At 68.7% G+C, this 16,839-nt stretch overlaps 4 protein-coding genes across 4 annotated transcripts in view; 1 reads left to right on the forward strand and 3 right to left on the reverse strand.

Moving 5' to 3' along the window:
• The window catches only part of SLC5A5 (solute carrier family 5 member 5), a 7,089-nt gene extending 2,767 nt beyond the window's left edge, over nucleotides 1–4,322 (reverse strand). Inside the window, exons 1-9 of the mRNA XM_085321022.1 lie at nucleotides 4,211–4,322; nucleotides 2,617–3,101; nucleotides 2,445–2,510; nucleotides 2,080–2,131; nucleotides 1,882–1,949; nucleotides 1,650–1,804; nucleotides 1,297–1,437; nucleotides 378–507; nucleotides 76–164 (exon numbers count right to left, since the gene is read on the reverse strand). Coding sequence (XP_085177148.1) covers nucleotides 76–164; nucleotides 378–507; nucleotides 1,297–1,437; nucleotides 1,650–1,804; nucleotides 1,882–1,949; nucleotides 2,080–2,131; nucleotides 2,445–2,510; nucleotides 2,617–3,101; nucleotides 4,211–4,322 — 1,298 coding nt within the window. The remainder of the gene's footprint in view (nucleotides 1–75; nucleotides 165–377; nucleotides 508–1,296; nucleotides 1,438–1,649; nucleotides 1,805–1,881; nucleotides 1,950–2,079; nucleotides 2,132–2,444; nucleotides 2,511–2,616; nucleotides 3,102–4,210) is intronic.
• CCDC124 (coiled-coil domain containing 124) overlaps nucleotides 1–16,011 on the reverse strand; it is a 33,293-nt gene extending 17,282 nt beyond the window's left edge. Inside the window, exon 1 of the mRNA XM_085321017.1 lies at nucleotides 15,992–16,011. The gene's annotated coding sequence lies outside the window, so the exon portion shown is untranslated. The remainder of the gene's footprint in view (nucleotides 1–15,991) is intronic.
• Nucleotides 4,764–14,096, forward strand: JAK3 (Janus kinase 3). Its single transcript, XM_085321020.1, has 24 exons — nucleotides 4,764–4,974; nucleotides 5,527–5,736; nucleotides 5,921–6,044; nucleotides 6,197–6,308; nucleotides 7,004–7,149; nucleotides 7,230–7,509; nucleotides 7,647–7,769; nucleotides 7,846–8,003; nucleotides 8,282–8,393; nucleotides 8,636–8,822; nucleotides 9,357–9,478; nucleotides 9,565–9,696; nucleotides 9,820–9,904; nucleotides 9,995–10,128; nucleotides 10,682–10,820; nucleotides 10,955–11,106; nucleotides 11,359–11,509; nucleotides 11,591–11,730; nucleotides 12,159–12,348; nucleotides 12,548–12,672; nucleotides 12,864–13,036; nucleotides 13,117–13,234; nucleotides 13,518–13,628; nucleotides 13,707–14,096. Exons 2-24 carry the CDS (start codon nucleotides 5,535–5,537, stop codon nucleotides 13,821–13,823), a joined length of 3,333 nt encoding a protein of 1,110 aa, XP_085177146.1. The 5' UTR covers nucleotides 4,764–4,974; nucleotides 5,527–5,534; the 3' UTR covers nucleotides 13,824–14,096.
• On the reverse strand, nucleotides 14,785–15,924 carry B3GNT3 (UDP-GlcNAc:betaGal beta-1,3-N-acetylglucosaminyltransferase 3). Its single transcript, XM_085321019.1, has one exon. The coding sequence runs from the start codon at nucleotides 15,922–15,924 to the stop codon at nucleotides 14,785–14,787; it is 1,140 nt and encodes a 379-aa protein (XP_085177145.1).
• Nucleotides 16,012–16,839: the final 828 nt, after the last annotated feature.

Below are 16,839 nucleotides of genomic sequence, written 5' to 3' on the forward strand. Positions count from 1 at the left end.
GGGGGGGCCGGCCACCCCTTCCCCGGGGGCCCCGCCGCCGCCACAGGGGGCCGTGGGGCAGAGCCCCGGCCTCACCTGAGGGTCCCGCTGTATGCGCAGGCCAGGAACAGCCCCGGCACCCCCGGGTACGTCTCGAAGATGTCGAGGACCAGGTAAGGCATGTACTGAGGGGGGAGACGGCTGCRTCAGGGGGCGAAGGCAKGACCCCTGCCCRGGCTCGGGGCCCCCCTGCCCTCCCYGGGGGAGCCCAGACCCCCTGCGCCGGTGCTGAGAGCAGGACCCAGGTGTCCTGCCTCTCCGTTCCACCTCCTGCCCCGCTGCCCTCACTCTGCCGCTCGAGAGGGCAGGTCCCAGCTGCCGGCGGCGGGGGCCGGTACCTGGTCCGGGGCCGAGATGTAGCCGGCGAGGAGGGGGTCGCAGTCCTTGTAGAGCGCAAACATCACAACGCCACAGGCCACCGCGCTGGAGACGATGACGAAGAGCCCCACTTGATTCACCAGCAGTGCGCTGCAAGCACAGGCGAGGCTGCAGCCCGGCTGAGCCGGCACGGCGCCCGGGCACGGGGCGCCGCGCCAACCCTGCCCGTGCGYGGGGAAGAGCCTGGCCTGGTGGCCTTGGGCGACAGTGCCCAGCCCCGGCCACTTCACCCATTGCCTCCCCGGCACGGCACGCATCCTGCTGCGTAGGTGCTGGTGAGGGATGCACGTCTGCGCTGGGGAGCTGGGTTCTGAGCAGCGCTGCAGGGGCCGTGCAGAGGATATAGGGTCCATGCACGGATTACAGGGGCCGTGCAGGGGTGCAGGGTCCATGCACGGATTACAGGGGCCGTGCAGGGGTGCAGGATCTATGCAAGGATTACAGGGGCCATGCAGGGGTGCAGGGTCCATGCAAGGATTACAGAGGCCGTGCAGGGGTGCAGGGTCCATGCAGGGGTGCAGGGTCCATGCACGGATTACAGGGGCCATGCAGGGGTGCAGGATCCATGCAAAGGTTGTAGGATCCATGCGGAGTCTGTGCAGGGGTGCTGAGTTCATGCAGGGTGCAGGGCCCACGCAGGGGTGCTGGGTCCATGCGGAGGGTGCTGGGCCCATGCAGTGTACAGGGTCCATGCAGAGATTACAAAGGTTCGTGCAGGGCTGCAGGGTCTGTGCAGGGTTCTCGGGGGAAGCCCCGTGGGGCTGGGGTGCCCGCGGGGGCCAGGCCGGCAGCGCTCTCCCGGCCCAGGGCAGCCCCCCTCCCCGGGTCCGCTGCGCGGTGGCGCCCGGGCGGGTGAGCCACGGGGCCCTGCAGACTCACATCCTCGCCTCCCTCTCGCTCCTGCAGGCCACGTAGCGCTGGACCTGGGCCTGGTTCACGCCGTACATGGAGAGCCAGAGCAGCGTGCCGCCCAGCAGGAAGGTCCAGAAGGTGTACCGGCTCCGCGGGTCCGGGTCGAAGCTGGCGGAGCGGCACGCGGCCRGGGCGGGGGGTGAGCCTGGGCCGGCACCGCAGGCACGGCCACGCCGGCTCCCGGCTCCCGCGGCCGGCAGCTCCAGGACGGGGCCGGCGTGGGCTCGGGAACACGGTCCTGCTCCGGCCGCTCTGCAGCTCCTCCCCGGCACGGGGAGCAGAGCCGGCTGTGCAGCGCGCACCAGGGTGCCGGGACTCACTCGCCAAGGTTAACCCTGGAGCCGTTGGTGGCGATGGCCAGGACGCTGGCGGGGCCCCCGGCCAGCAGCATCCCCCGGACGATGACGGCGACGAAGCCGGCGAGYATCACGAAGACCTGGAAGACGTCGGTCCAGACGACGGCCTTCATCCCGCCCTGCGGGAGACGGGGCCGCGCGTGAGTGCCGGGGCACGTCCCGCGCGCCGCCCGCCGCCGCCCGCTGCCCTGCTCACTATGGTGGTGTAGAAGGTGCAGACGGCTCCCGTGGAGAGCAGCGAGGCCCAGATGTCCAGGCCGGTCACTAAAGGAGAAACCGAGGTGCTGAGCAGAGAGCTCCAGAGCTCGGACAAAGTTTGGGGGAAAAAACGGGCTCCGCCGGCGGCGATGGGGAGCGTCCGCGGGACGCGCCGGGGAGCGGGGCGCCGCCGTACCCTGGTTGAGGATCAGCGCGGGGGCGTAGATGACGATCCCGGTGTAGAGCATCTGCGGGAGAAGGAGGGTCAGGGCCGGAGCGGGCGCGGACCGTAGGAGCCGGGTCGACGGGGATCGGGGCGGGCCCCGCCGGGACCGGGGCCAACGTGCCGCGGCTCCCACGTCGCGTCCAAACACAGCGTCCGAGCGCATGGAAAACACTCGGGTTTTCATTGAAAACAGCATCCCGGCGAGGCCCCTTCGCGCCGTTATTTGTTTTGAACGAGGAACCGCAGCGAACGCGAGCACGAAAGCACACGCGTTTCCTCCGGGGCCAAGGGAAACGCGGCGCGCGGCCGGGAGCGAGCCGCCCGCGGCTACGCACCGTGGCCGCCACGTACTGCCCGGTGCCGCACAGCCGGACGCTCCTGCTGAAGCGCCGCTCCAGGTACTGGGGAGGAGGAGAGGGCCGGCGTGGAGGGCGGGCGCCGGGCCGGCGGCGCCGCTCGCTCCGCGCCCGCCCGGGCTGCGCGGGGCCGCCGCGCCCGCGCACCCACCTCGTAGGTGCTGGTGAGCCCCAGGCGGTGGAAGACGGGCAGGAAGAGCAGGGCGGTGAGGAGGGTGCTGAGCAGCTGCCCCAGGCACATCCAGAGGAACTTGGCGCCGTAGCGGTACGCCTCGGCCGGCACCCCCAGCACCTGCACCGCCGACATGAAGCTGGCCGAGAGCGACAGCCCCACCGGCAGCGCCGACATCTCCCGGCCCCCCATGAAGAAGTCGTCTGAGGTCTTCTGGCCGCCCCGGGAGAGGGCTTGGAAGAGCCCGATGCCCGTGGAGACCAGCAGCATCAGCCCGAAGACGCCGTAGTCCGCGAGGCTGAAGGTCCGCGTCTCCGGCACCCACACGTCCAGGCTCCCCGCCGCGGCCAGCGTGGCGGCAGCAGCGGGCGCGGGAGCACGCGCCTGCGGGCGGACGGACCCCGCGGCCGCGCTGCCGGCGACGGGGATGGCTGGAGCCACGCAGACACTCGGCGGCAGCAAAACTGGAGCAAAAGAAAAGTTTGTGCAATTATCAAGCGACCTTCAGCGCACGGCGGAGAGCATCGGCCAGCTGCACGCAGCACGGGGCTGCAGAGCAAGGCAGGAGCTGCAAAGGGGACAGACCTTCCTCGGCAAGGAAAGCACCCCAAATACCTCCCGTTTTCAGGCACGCATGAAATGCGCGGTCCTGCCCACTCTGGAGCAGAGCAGACACTCCTCACCGCCTGCCTGCACCCACGGCCCGGGGCAGCGCCAGCACCCGAGGGAGCGCAGCCGCGGACAGAGCGATCCCGAAAGCGGCTGCAAGCCTGGCAAGCACTGCCGGGGGGGAGGGAGAAGAAAAACCGGCCGAGCAAAATCCATCTTTAGGCAGGAGGCAGGGGACAAAACACCCCCCCTCCCCGGCCCGTCTGTACCAGAAGGAGCTCGTTCTTTGCAGGCAGCTCCCCGGAGCATCGACGAGGACCCGGACTCTGCAGAGCAGCCCRAAAAAGGGAGGCAGGGCCGGGCCAGGGGCAGCCGGCGGCCCCGGGGCAGCGGGGGGCAGCGGGGAGGCGCTCGGCGCCGGCGGGCGAGGAGGAGGCTGCTCCGATGTCCTTGGGGGTGTTGCCGCGCCGGAGGGGAGAGCAAGGCCACCGGCCCGGCGGCGAGGGGCTGGCCGTGCCTCGCACCCCTTCGGCGCCGGGCCATGGGTGGGAGCCGCTCGGGGCACCAGAGGCAGGCGTAGGGCACCGGGGAGGGATGTTGGGTGCTGGGGGGGGTGTCTGCGTCCAGCTGGGTGTCCCAAAGAGGCGAAACCCCCAACCCCTTCCTGCCCGCTCGCCCCGGCGCCGGCCGGCTCCTGCCCTTTCCCAGCCACAGTGTGGGACCCTGCCCGGGGTCCAAGGCCGGCTCAGCCCCTGCCCCACAGCCGGGCTCTYCCGGCCTCCCCCCTACTCCATGCAAACACAGGAACGACTCAGGCAGGTGCCCGGAACCGTGGAGCCCAAATTTCAGCTGCAGGGAGTTACTGCAAGGGGCCGGCACAAGCCCCCGGCSTGCCGGGGTGGTGTGGGCTGCCTCGACCCGCCGAGGTGCCTCCCGGCATGGGGAGACCACCGAGGGCACGTGCCGGAGCGCGGCTTCACTCCCACTGCCCCAGCGGCCCCTTCGGCCACCAGCCCGGCTCGCTCCCAGCGCCGCGATTTGGGGAGCTCCGGGCTCTCCGCCGGTTCCCTGCCCATGGCGAGAGCGTGGCCGCGTCCGGGTGCCTGGGGTGGCGGCGGGCAGCATCCCCCGTCCCTCGCCTCCGGCTCCGCCGCTTCGAAGAAATGCAGCAGAAAGGGAAGAACAGCAAGCGGTGGCTGCGGGGGCCTCTCCACATCCGCCAGGCGCCGTGCGGAGCTGCACGGCACGGGGCCGGCGCCGCACGCACGCGGCACCGCCACGGGCCTGACCCCGTCCTCACCCCGTCCCCATCCCTCTCCCTGGCGGGGGGGATCCCGGGGCGCATCCTTCCCCGAGCCCTGCGCAGAGGAGGGGACGGGCCGCGGGGATGCTCTGGCTGGGCGGCTGCCCCGGCGGTTCCCGCGGTGCGAGGAGGCGGCAGCGCCAGCCCCTGGCGCCCCGTTGCCCCCCGGCCAGGCTGTTCTCGCCCTCGGTGGCTCCTTTCTGCCCTGGGGCCCCATAACCCCCCTCCCTTGCCAGGAAGTTCCCAGACAGCTCGGAGACGCTGTGGGCAGGAAGGAAGCCAGCAAGGGGATTTTTTTTTTGTTTTACTCTTCCCTTGTTCACTTGCAGCCTCCTACGCAGCCCAGAAACCCCAGCATCGCCTGGGACCCGCTGCCCGGGGCCGGAGCACGCCAGGGGCCAGCGAGGCCGCGGGGACCGCAGCAGGTAGCACGGCGGCTGGGCCGCGCAAGGGGCTTGGCGGAGCACAGGGCACGGCTGGCAGGGAGCGAGCGGCGGTGGGGAGGGCTGGGGAGGAACGGCTCGTCCGCCCGGGGAAACTGCTGCGCGCCTCGGTTTCCCCTTCTGCAAAACAAGCACTGGGAGGCCCAGGACAGGCTGGTCCCAACCCTAAAGATGCTGTGGGCTTTGCTGCRGTGTTGTAACCCTGTGGAACGAAAGATCCCAGCGGAATGGTGCTGGGAAGGGTGCATGGGCAAGGCAAATGCCTCAGCTCCTGCCAAGAGCCCCTGGGGCACGGGGACAGGGTTAAACCCTGCCGAGCCCACGGGCGACTCTGGGCACCAGCAAGGCAGAGGCAATGCAGCCATGCAAGAGACCCCCCCCCCAGCCAGGCATCGCGCGGAGACCGCGGGGTCCCTTCCCGGCAGCACAGCCAGGCTCCCCCCGCGAGCTGGGGTGACGCCGGGGGACGGACGGACGGTGCCTCCGCGGGGGACCGCGCTGCCCCCGCGCTGAGCACCCTCGCTGGTGTGACAGTGCCAGCCATGGCCCCGCTGGGCGAGGACACCCCGCTGATCGGGGAGCGCTCCTGCAGCCTCTCCTCCACCGAGACGGGGACGCTCCAGGTGTACCTGCACCACTGCGCGCAGGCCCCGCGCGCCGCCCCCGGCTCCGGCGGCGTCCTCACCTTCACCTTCGGCGAGTACACGGCCGAGGAGCTCTGCGTCCGGGCGGCCAAGGCCTGCGGTGAGCATCGTCCCCCGGCAGTGCACCGCCGTGGCAGGGACGGCCCCATAGGGACCCCAGCTCGGTCCACCGCCGGTGCCCCCCCGGGACCGGAGGACCCGGGAGGGGRAGGACACGCAGCCCGTCCCGGGGTCTGGCCAGGGCCGCGGCGCCGGCGGTGGCACTGCCCTCGCTCTGTCCCCAGGCGTGCTGCCCGTCTGTCACTCCCTCTTCGCTCTGGCCACCGAGGATCTCACGTGCTGGTTCCCCCCCAACCACCTCTTTGCCGTGGACGACTCCCGCAGCCAGGTCGTGGTGTACCGGATCAGGTACCGCCGCAGGGCGCGCGGCCAGCCCCGGTCCTGGTCGTGGCCCCAGCCTGGCCGGCCCGGCTCCCTGGSGAGTCTCTGATGGCTGATAAGGGCTGTGCACATTTGGGCTCCTGGGACAGAGCCGAGCCCTGGCTGCCCTCCCCCGGCAGGTTCTTCTTCCCGAACTGGTGCGGGCTGGGACAGTCACACCGGTTCCAGCTGATGAATGACCGGGCCAGCGCTGTCCTGGACTACCCCGTCATCGATTACCTCTTTGCCCAGGTGAGCCCTGCCGGGCTGGCGGCCCCGTCSCCGCACACGCAGGTCTGCAGGGCGAGGTCTCATGTGGCTTCTCGGGTGTGCAGTTAACCTCAGCGTGGTGCCGCCCTTCGCTGCACCTGGCGCTGTGCCAYGCTCCTCTTTCCTGGTGCACCCGTGCGTTTCCCATGCCACGATGCCCGTGGGAYGTTGGCTCAGCTGAAGCTGTCTGCTGGGTTTGGGAGCTGGGGTGGACAGGCAGGCGACCCAGCTGGGTCTGCAGCACCCTCTTTTCAGGAGCTGAGGGTACAGCGTGCCACACTGGGCGTGGGGTGTCCCTGGGCACTGAGACGGGGGCCAGCGTCACCCCCGCACAGTGCCTGACCCAGCGACAGAGCCAGCTTTGCTCTCACCTGGGGACCAGCAGGAAACCAGAGGGAGGATGTGACTCACTCGGATGCCAGGGCACGGAGCTGGGGCCAGGGCCGAGCAGGGCTGGCATCGGCAGCCCCGGGGGCCATGGCAGTGGCAGGCTCAGCAGCATCTGCCCTGGATGCTCCCATTAGCCTCAGCCTCATGAATGCACCAAGGGTCGCGTGTGCTCMTGCATGCACCGAGGATCACGCGTGCTCAGGGACTGCCGTGTGCCCACTTGGACCGTGGGGCAAGAAGGGTGCGAGGGCTGGCAGGAGGGCCCGGCTGAGCCGCCCCATCTCCAGTCCCGCAGCGACTTCATCAGCGGGCGCATGGAGGTGGAGCTGAGCCTGCAGACGCAGGAGGAGTGCCTGGGCCTGGCAGTGCTGGACATGCTGCGCATCGCCAAGGAGAAGCAGCAGAGCCTGGAGGAGACCTTCAGCTGYGTCAGGTGAGCCGGGGGTGGCACAGGACCCCCGCGGTAGGGACCCAGCCCCGCTCCGCCGCCTCACCCGCCGCCGTCCCCTGCAGCTACAAGTCGTGCATCCCCGAGAGGCTGCGGTGCCAGATCCAGCAGCACAGCTTTCTCACCCGCAAGCGCATCCGCCGCCGCTTCAACAAGTCCCTGCGCAAGATCAGCGGCTGCCAGACAGACAGCCGCTACCTCAAGCTCAAGTACCTGCTGGACCTGGAGCGGCTGCAGCRGCGCTGGGCGGAGGAGAGCTTCCGCGTGCGCTCGCCCGGCGCCGCCGACATCACCATCCATGTGGCTGGCGAGAGCGGCGTATCCTGGAGCTGCGGCAGTGCCAAGGTGCGGGCTGCTGCTGTGGCTCCCGCAGGCTCCCACCGGCTCCCGCAGCCTCGGCTGAGTGGAGCCGAGCGTGGCGGGGGGGGTGAGGGGCTGCCGGGGCGCAGCGCAGAGACCAGCGCCAGTCCCTTGCTCCGCAGAGCCGCCAGCACTTCTGCGACTTTCCCGACATCGCTGACATCAGCATCAAGCAGGCGAGCCGGGACAGCAACCCCGTGGAGAACCGCATCGTCACCCTCACCAAGACGGACAACCGGGTGCTGGTGAGTGCAGRGGGGCCGGGGGGCCGCGGGGAGCCCGGGCAGCACCCCGGCTCCACTCACCCCTCGCCTTGCGCAGGAAGTGGAGTTCCCCACGCTGCAGGAAGCCCGCTCCTTCGTGGCCCTCATCGACGGCTACTACCGCCTGACGGCAGACGCCCACCACTACTTCTGCAAGGAGGTGGCTCCCCCCCGGCTCCTGGAGGACATGGAGAACCAGTGCCATGGGCCCATCAGGTGGGTGCCGGCGTGGCCCGCATCACCCAAATCCCCAGGCAGCAGGGTGCAAAGGCGGGGAAGTCACTTCAATAGTGGCAGCACCAGACTGGGTGCTCGGGTGCCTGCTGGGCTTGGGGAGACCTGAGAGGAGGGATGTGCAACGGAGGTGGCTTGYGGGACCCCTCGGATCTGCCACGGCTCAGCCAGCCACCGACACCTTCAGCGGGATGGGAGCTGTGCAAGGAAGGCCTCTCGCCAGGCCGGCCCGGCGCTGACCCCATCTCCACTATTCACAGCTCCGAGTTTGCAGTGAACAAGCTGAAGGTGGCAGGGAGCCACCCTGGGCTGTACCTGCTCCGCCGCAGCCCACAGGACTTCGACAGCTACCTGCTGACGGTGTGCACCAAGGTGAGACCCGTGCCGAGGGGGCACCGGGCACCTGCTGGGGCTCATCCCCTCCAGCGTCCCCGGGAGGCTTCTAAAGAGAGGAAAGAAATGCAGGGCTGAGCCCGCTGCTTGCTGGCACAGTGCCAGGATGGCAGCAGCGATGTTCCCAGACACCCTCTCTTGTGCACTGGGGGCTGCCTGGGGCACCCACATGAGGGGCAAGGGGGAGCCCCCACCGCTGACCCCAGCTCCCGGCCCCTCAGGTCCGCTCCAGCCAGGACTACAAGCGCTGCCGGATCCACAGGGACAAGGATGGCAACTTCTTCCTCTCGGGGGTGGCACGGCGGTTCTGCAGCCTGCGGGAGCTTCTGGAGACCTACGGACGCTGCGAGCTGCAAGCGGACGGCGCCCGCATGCGCCTGGCCGTGTGCTGCCCGCCGCAGCCCAAAGGTGACGCCCGCCGGGGCCGGGGCCGGGGCCGGGGCCGGGGCCGGGCAAACTAGCAGTGCCACCGCCGCACGATGGCATCGTGGGACGGACTGTGTGGCATTGCAGCTGGCTGCGTGATGTCACAGTGGTCTGTGTGATGTCATGGAGCAGGTTGTGTGATGTTGTAGAGTGGGCTGTGTGATGTCACAGTGAGCTATATGACATCACAGTGGGCTGTGTGATGTCACAGCAGGCTGTGTGACTCCACAGAGCAGGTTGTGTGATGTCATAGAGTGGGCTGTATGACATTACGGAGGGATAGGTGACATCACWGTGTGCTGTGTGATGTCATGGAGGAGGCTATGTAACAGTACAGTGGGCTGTGTTGTGTGACRTCATAGAGCAGGCTATGCGACATCAAAGTGGAGTGTGTGATGTCACAGAGTGAGCTGTGTGACATCACACTGCCTGCTCCTGCTGCTGGTGTCACGTCCAGCTGCGGCTGGCATGTCCTGGCACGATACCCAGCCCCTCACTGCCGCKCTCCTGCCCCAGAGAAGTCCAACCTGCTGATCGTGCGGAGCGGCTGCCCCCAGCTGCCCGCCTCACCCTCAGCCCCGCGCCGCAGCCTCACCCAGATGATGTTCCACAAGATCAACCCTGAGAGCCTCACACTGGTATGGGGCAGCGGAACAGGGAGCTGGCGGGACAGGGTGCGACGGGGAGGGACCCTTCACCCCTAGCGTCCTTGCTGTTGTGGCAGGGTGAGAGCCTGGGCCAGGGCTCCTTCACTCGGATCTATAAGGGCATCAGGCGGGACCAGAAGGAGGATGAGTACTACCAGACTGAGGTGGTGCTCAAGGTCATGGACAGCAGCCACCAAAACTGCTCCGAGGTGAGGCAGCCCCCGGCCCATGCTGCAGCCCCCCAAGCATCCCCTGCGATGCCCTGCACCAGGTGCTGCCAGGGTCCTCCCCACAGCCTCAGCTCAGCCTGACACAGCTTCTCCACATCCCAGTCCTTCCTGGAGGCCGCCAGTATCATGAGTCAGATCTCCCACAAGCACCTCATCCTGCTGCATGGGGTCAGCCTTGGGAAGGACAGTGAGTACCATCCCCCAAGCTCTGCAAGACCATGCCACGCTCCCCACCAGGACATGCACATGGAGGCCTGCCCACCCTGTTCACCTGCAGGTATCATGGTGCAGGAGTACGTCAGGTACGGTCCCCTGGACCTCTACCTGAAGAAGAATCAAGGGGAGGGCAAGGTGACGATGAGCTGGAAGCTGCAGGTGGCCAAGCAGCTGGCGTATGCCCTCAACTACCTGGTGAGTCACCCACTAGCACAGCTCCAGCACATCAGCATCGCACAGTCAACACACCCTGTGGCTTCCACACATCTGTGTCCTGTGACTCCTGCACATCAGCATTCCACAACCTTGTCCTGCAGCTCCTCCAAGTGCCACCCTGCAGCGCCCGTGCATATGTATCCCATGGCTGCCATGCATCCGTTAGCACTGGAACAGGTTGCCCAGAGAGGCTGTGGAGTCTCCTTCTCTGGAGATATCAAAACCCGCCTGGATGCAACCCTGTCTAACATGCTCTAGGTGACCCTGCTTGAGGGGGCTGGACTAGATGATCTCCAGAGGTCCCTTCCAACCTTACCCATTCTGTGATTCTGTGATCCATGTCCCACAGCTCCCATGCATCCACATCCTGTCGCATCCTCAGCTCAGCAGACCTGAGGCAGAGCCTGGGCTGAGCATCAGGGCAGTTTATCCCACCTAGAGTCCCATGTGTGGGGCCTGCCCTATCGCATTCCCGCAGCAGAGGCTGGGGACCAGGCCAGGGCTGCAGTGACGGTCCCTCTCCCCTCCCCAGGAGGACAAGAAAATCACCCATGGCAATGTCTCYGCTAAGAAGGTGCTGCTGGCACGGGAGGGGGATGTAGCCAGCGGCAGCCCCCCCTTCATCAAGCTCAATGACCCTGGAGTCAGCATCACCATCCTGGCCAAGGAGAGTGAGTGCCCAGGCAGGATGCGGGGACAGCGGTGCTSGGGGCACCAGGCTCCTCCAGGTCCCCGGCACGGGGCTTGTGGGGCATAGTGGGGCCCAGCCAGTGAGTGCTGAACAGGACGATCCCACTCTCCCCAGTGCTTGTGGACCGCATCCCCTGGGTGGCCCCCGAGTGCATCAGCGACCCCAAGAACCTGGCGCTCCCGGCCGACAAGTGGAGCTTTGGGGCGACCCTCTGGGAGATCTTCAGTGGTGGCAACATGCCCATGAGCCTGCTGGAGCCGCAGAAGGTGAGGCTGCCCCATGCCATCGGCTGCCCCATGCCATCGGCTGCCCCGTCCCTTACCAGCCCCCATGCAGGGTGGAGGCAACAGGGGAGAGAAGCAGTAAATCCCCTCCAAACCTCATCTCAAGCCTCACATCCCATAGTGTTTGGGTGATGCTCAGGGTGAGGAGTTCACGCAGCTTCCCCGGGCCTGGTGAGAAGAGCCGGGGCTGGGCACCCTGCAGCATGGCTCAAGCACCCTCTCCTGCGCCTGCAGAAGCTGCATTTCTACCAGAGCAGCCTCCAGCTCCCCGTGCCCAAGTGGACCGAGCTGGCCACGCTCATCACGCAGTGCATGAACTACCAGCCCTGGGGCCGGCCCTGTTTCCGCGCCATCATCCGCGACCTCAACAGCCTCATCACCTCCGGTGAGCCCCGGGCAACCAGCGGTGACGGTGGGGTCCTGGCCACCCCGGGTCCATGCCGCCCTCATCGCCTGCCTCCTCCAGATTACGAGCTCCTCTTGGACCTGTCCCCCAGCGACGTGACGCACCGGGACAGCTTCTGGGGGTACGAGCATGTCGCCATGCACCACGACCCCACGCTCTTCGAGGAGCGCCACCTCAAGTACATCTCGCTGCTGGGCAAGGTGAGGGCTGCAGCAGAGGGGGCCCGGTGTGCTTGGGGTCTGGGGGTGCCCGGCTGCACTGGGGAGCGGCTGCACAGCCTCGCAGTCCTGCCAGGCATCCCCAGGGCTCAGCGAACCTGGCTGGGGCTGAGCGTGCTGCAGGGAGCCCCCTCGTGCACACCCGTGTGCAGGCCGGGCAAGGCTTGGCGGATGAGTTTCTTGCACATCCCCTCCTACGTTGGGCTTGGGGGCATGAAATACCCCCTGCCTGGGAGGGGGGCTGCTCTGCCCTGCAAGGCTGGGGCTGCTCAAAATGCTTGGCTTGTACCTGCTGCCTCGCCTACACATGGCATCGACGGCAGAGACATTCCTGCCCCAGGCACGGGGATGCAGGGGGTGTTTCYGGCAGCCTGCACCCCCTGACCACCTGCCTGGCCCTCCCCGGCCAGGGCAACTTTGGGAGCGTGGAGCTGTGCCGCTACGACCCACTGGGTGACAGCACTGGTGAGCTGGTGGCTGTGAAGAAGCTGCAGCAGGACTCGGCCAAGGAGCTGCAGAACTTCGAGAGGGAGATCCAGATCCTGCACTCGCTGCAGCACGACTTCATCGTCAAGTACCGYGGCGTCTGCTACAGCCGGGGTGAGCGCGGCATGGGGTGCCATGGCATGGGGTGCCATAGGGCAGGATGGCTCTGGTGCTCAGCACCTTGCTTGGGAACCTCCTGGGAGGCCCCCGCATGGCACAGCCAGCTCCAGAGCTGTCGTACAGCAGTGCTGCCCAGATCCTCAGCCAGACCRTGGCCAAAGGGAGCATCCGTGACGGATGTGCATGCCCCCAGGGCGCCGCGGCCTCCGGCTCGTGATGGAGTACCTGCCCAAGGGGTGCCTGCGGGACTATCTGCAGAAGAACCAGCACCGCCTGGACCACAGGACGCTGCTCCTCTACGCCTGGCAGATCTGCAAGGTGGGACTGCAGGGGCACATGCCATCTGCCCCACACTGGCAGGGGAACAGGGACCTGCTCTCCTGGAGGTGACCACCACGACTCACCYAGGGGTTTGCAGCTGAGCTGGGAATATGCCTGTGGCCAGCGAGTGGCCCCAGCTGGCCCAGCTCCAGGTGCAGACMCCAGCAAGCCCAGTGCCTCCCGTGCAGGGCATGGAGTACCTGGGGGCGCAGCGCTGCGTGCACCGCGACTTGGCCAACAGGAACATCCTGGTGGAGAGCGAGACCCACGTGAAGATCGGGGACTTCGGCCTGGCCAAGCTGCTGCCGCAGGACAAGGACTATTACGTGGTGCAAGAGCCTGGCCAGAGCCCCATCTTCTGGTAAGGACAAGCACGGCCCTGGGGACAGCATGGCACCGTGGCCCAGCCRGGCTCAGCGCTCAGCACCCTCCTGCCGGCAGGTATGCACCCGAGTCCCTAGCTGACAACGTCTTCTCCCGGGCGTCCGACGTCTGGAGCTTCGGGGTCCTCCTCTATGAGCTCTTCACCTACAGCAACAAGAGCAAGAGCCCCTCTGAGGTGAGACCCCCCCCCCCAAGCCCTGGATTTGGGGGTCCTGCTGCCCCCCATTACCTTTGGTGCAGGCTGCTCTGCTTGCCCACAGCGGTGCGTGGGCCGGGTGAAGCCCCAGTGGGGCTGAGGCTCCCCCGAGGCCCTGGACTCTCCTGGCTCCATCCATCCGTCACCGTTCAGCTGCGGGGACTGGGCAGCTCTGCCCCGAATGGTAGCCCTGGCTGGGGGGATGCTGGCCCCAGCTGGCCCCCGGCCGCCCTGACCTCACGGCCGGTCCTCGCGCMCGCAGGAGTTCCTCCGCATGATGGGCACCGAGAAGACGGCGCAGATCATCTGCAACTTGCTGGAGCTCCTGAAGGACAACCGGCGTCTCCCGGCGCCGGCGGGCTGCCCCATGGAGGTGAGCTCCCCTCGCCGGGGCAGCGGTGCACCCGGGGTGCCGCCCCGCTGCCCGCTCACACCCCCCCACCACCCCCAGGTCTACGCGCTGATGCTGAGCTGCTGGGCCTTCACCCCCAGCGCCCGACCCACGTTCAGCGAGCTGGCACCCAAGATCGAGGCGCTGCGCGACGGCCGCAGCAAGGCGCGTGGGTAGCAGGCGAGGGGCTGCAGCGAGGCCGGGTGTCTCCCTCCCCGGCACGAGGCGCTGACAGACGGATGCACGGACACAGCCAAGCTCCAACATGCTTTAATAGCCCCGGGCGGCCGCGGGACGGGGCACCGCAGCGCGCGGTGGGCACGCGGGTGCCGCCCTGCCTCCTGCGGCTCCGCCGCCTGCGCTTTAGCTGGGAGCCTGCCCTTCCCACCCGGTGCTGCTGCAGCCACAGCTGGGCTCGGCCAATTCCTATTAAACACGGGTGGAATTTGTCAGCAGGACAAAGAYGAGAGCGAGAGAGGGGGAGAGGAGCCCCACGCGCGCGCGTCTCCCCGCTGGAGGAAACGCTGCAGCGTGAGCTCGACCCTCCCGCTAGCCACAGGCGAATCCCTTCGGTGCTGGGGCCGGCTAAGCAGGGGGGCGGCAGGTCCCGCCGGGCTGCAAGCGAGCGGGTTGGGGCTGCGGGGGCGCAGCCGAGCACGGGGGTCCCACGGCGCCGGCGCTCGCTGCGGGATTGCCCACGGAGGGGGCTCCAGCGGGTGCCCTTCATCCCGCTGCTTATGTGCAGCCCCGAGCATCCCGGCCGGCACGTTCCCTGTTCCGGGGGACCCGGGCCGCCGCCAGCGAGCTTCATCGCCAACCTCGCTGCGCAGCCCGGCCCTGCCGCGTGCCGGAGGATTCCCGGGGGGTCCGCGGGGCCAGGTGCGTGGGGAGGGGGCTGCGTGCAGGGAGCCTGCCGGGGGCTTCGCTCACCCCACGGAGCAGGCAGCTACGCTCCGAATAAAAGCGCAAAGGGACACGCGGGCTCTCCTCCGGCCTGGCAGCGCCGGTGCCGGGGGGCGGCTGCATCCCCTGCTCCCCCCCCCCCCAGGAAGGCACGGGACCACGCTCGCTCGTCTACGACACACTCGTTTATTCTGGCGCCGGGCTCGCCGCGCRGCGGGAGGGCAGAGCCCAGGGCTCAGGTGCTCGGGTAGATGCCCACGTGCCTGCCGCAGCGCAGCCGGGGCTCGCGGACGGCGTGCCACATCAGCGCCACCTCGTAGGGCACGAAGCGGTGCACGAGCAGCAGCTCCCGGTAGTAGCAGGGGTCGAAGGGCTCGGCCGGGGCGGGCACATGGATGCCCAGGGTCCGGATGCCGGCGTGCGAAGCCGGGGCCAGCCCTGCCTTCTCCAGGCACATGCCCAGGTAGACGTCGTCGATGGGGAAGAGCTCGACGTGCCGCGACTGCTGGTAGATGGTGCGGGCGGTGAAGCCGGACATGAGCACGCCGCCRCCCCCGCAGTAGGGCGGGTACCGCTCCGAGGCCGTCACCTGCGGGGGCACGTAGTACTTGCTGCTCTTGCTGCGGATGGGGCCCACGTTGGCGATGAGGTGGCCCACGTAGAGGTGCCCGTCCTCGGCGCCCCGGGCGCCCAGCGCGAAGCGGACCACGTTGTCCGTGTTGACGAAGACGTCGTCGTCGCCGTTGAAGACGAAGCGGACGCCGGGGCAGCTCTCCTCCAGCCAGGCGTGGAAGAGCACCTGCTTCAGCGTCAGGTTGAAGAAGGTGTCCCAGAAATCCCACTGCAGGACGTCGCCGTGCTCCCGCTGCTCCAGCCGCAGCAGCCGGTTCAGCTTGGGCGCCTCGGCGCCGCCGGGCACCACTCCGCAGAGGAAGACGCGGCGGACGTGGACCCCCGCCACCCTCCGCTCCTGCCCCCACGTCTTGCGGATCACCTCCCGGCGCGCGTAGTTCCCCGGCGAGGACTTGATGGCCAGGAGGAGGAAGACGCCGGGGGACCGCGCCGGCCCGCCGCACTTGCCCGGCACGTCGAGCAGCGGGGGGAAAGCGCGGCAGTGCTTGTAGCGCAGGAAGTCCTGCACGTGGCCGGGCAGGGTGGCGAAGCCGGAGACGTTGTGCACCGAGGGGTCGGCGGCGCAGGGGGCGGGGGGCTCGGCCGAGGGCGCCGGCAGGCCGGGGGCGGCACTGGGGCTGGGCTCGGGGCCGGCGGCCGCGCTCAGCCAAAGCCGTTGGTCGCTGTACAGGAGGTAGCAGAGCCCCAGCAGCCCCACGGCGCCCAGGCCCCACACCTCCAGCCTGCAGCACCGCGGGGACATTTTCTGCAAGAGAGGGGGGCAGCGGGGCTCAGCTGGGGCTGGTGCTCTCCGAAGGGGAAGGGACCACGCGGATCCCCCCGCGCCGGCGACGACCGCGGAGGCTGAAGGCTCCCCCCTCGCCGGAGCGAGCCCCGCTTTGCCTGCGGGCTGCCCCTTTGCCTGGGCGCACCGGCTGTGGCCCCCCAGCCCCGTTACCTGCTCCCCGGCTCCTCCCGAGGAGGCGGCTGCCGCGGGGGGACCCCGGCCCGAGGCTCCCATCCTGCAAACCCGGGAGCCTGCAAAGGGCCCCACGGCGCGAGCTGCCCGCTCGGCCTCGCCGGCGGCTGCCCCGCGGCTGGCCCGTGATGATCCTGCCCCTTCGCCCCCATCCATCCTTCGGCCCCCAAAGCCACTTCCCAGCCCCAGAAGGGAGGCTGCTCCAGCCYGGCGCCCGCTGCCATGCAGGCAGCGCCGAGGGGTAGGTGGGGCCGGGCACCCATGGGCGCAGGCAGAGCAGCTGGAAACGCCTGAGCCCCAGGCATGACAATAAATCCCACGAGCTCCAGGATGGGCTGTTTGCACTGGGCCAGAGGTCTCCTAACAGCCCCTCCCTGTGCTCCCAGACACGGCCTGGAGAAGGCACGCTGGCACCTCCGGGATGCAGCCCTGAAGCCGGGGATGCCCAGGGAGGGTGCAGGGATGCGGGCGCCCCAGGGGCAGGGGTGTTGGTGCCYGAAGGACGACTCCTGGCGCCGCTACGGCGATGAGCCGGCAGGCCCAGGGCACACGGAGAAGCCAGCCTGGGTTTGCTGGCAGCGGCCCTCGAGGGAAAACCGCCCGGGGAAGAGGCACCACAGGTGGCACGAGGACCCCGGCTGYATCTCGCCCACCGGGCACCCACCGTCCCCGTGGGCACGAGGGCAGAGCCCGTCCAGC

This window comes from Rhea americana, unplaced genomic scaffold, assembly GCF_003343005.1.
Source record: "Rhea americana isolate MKP2758 unplaced genomic scaffold, rheAme1 scaffold_678, whole genome shotgun sequence".
NCBI lineage: Eukaryota > Metazoa > Chordata > Aves > Rheiformes > Rheidae > Rhea > Rhea americana.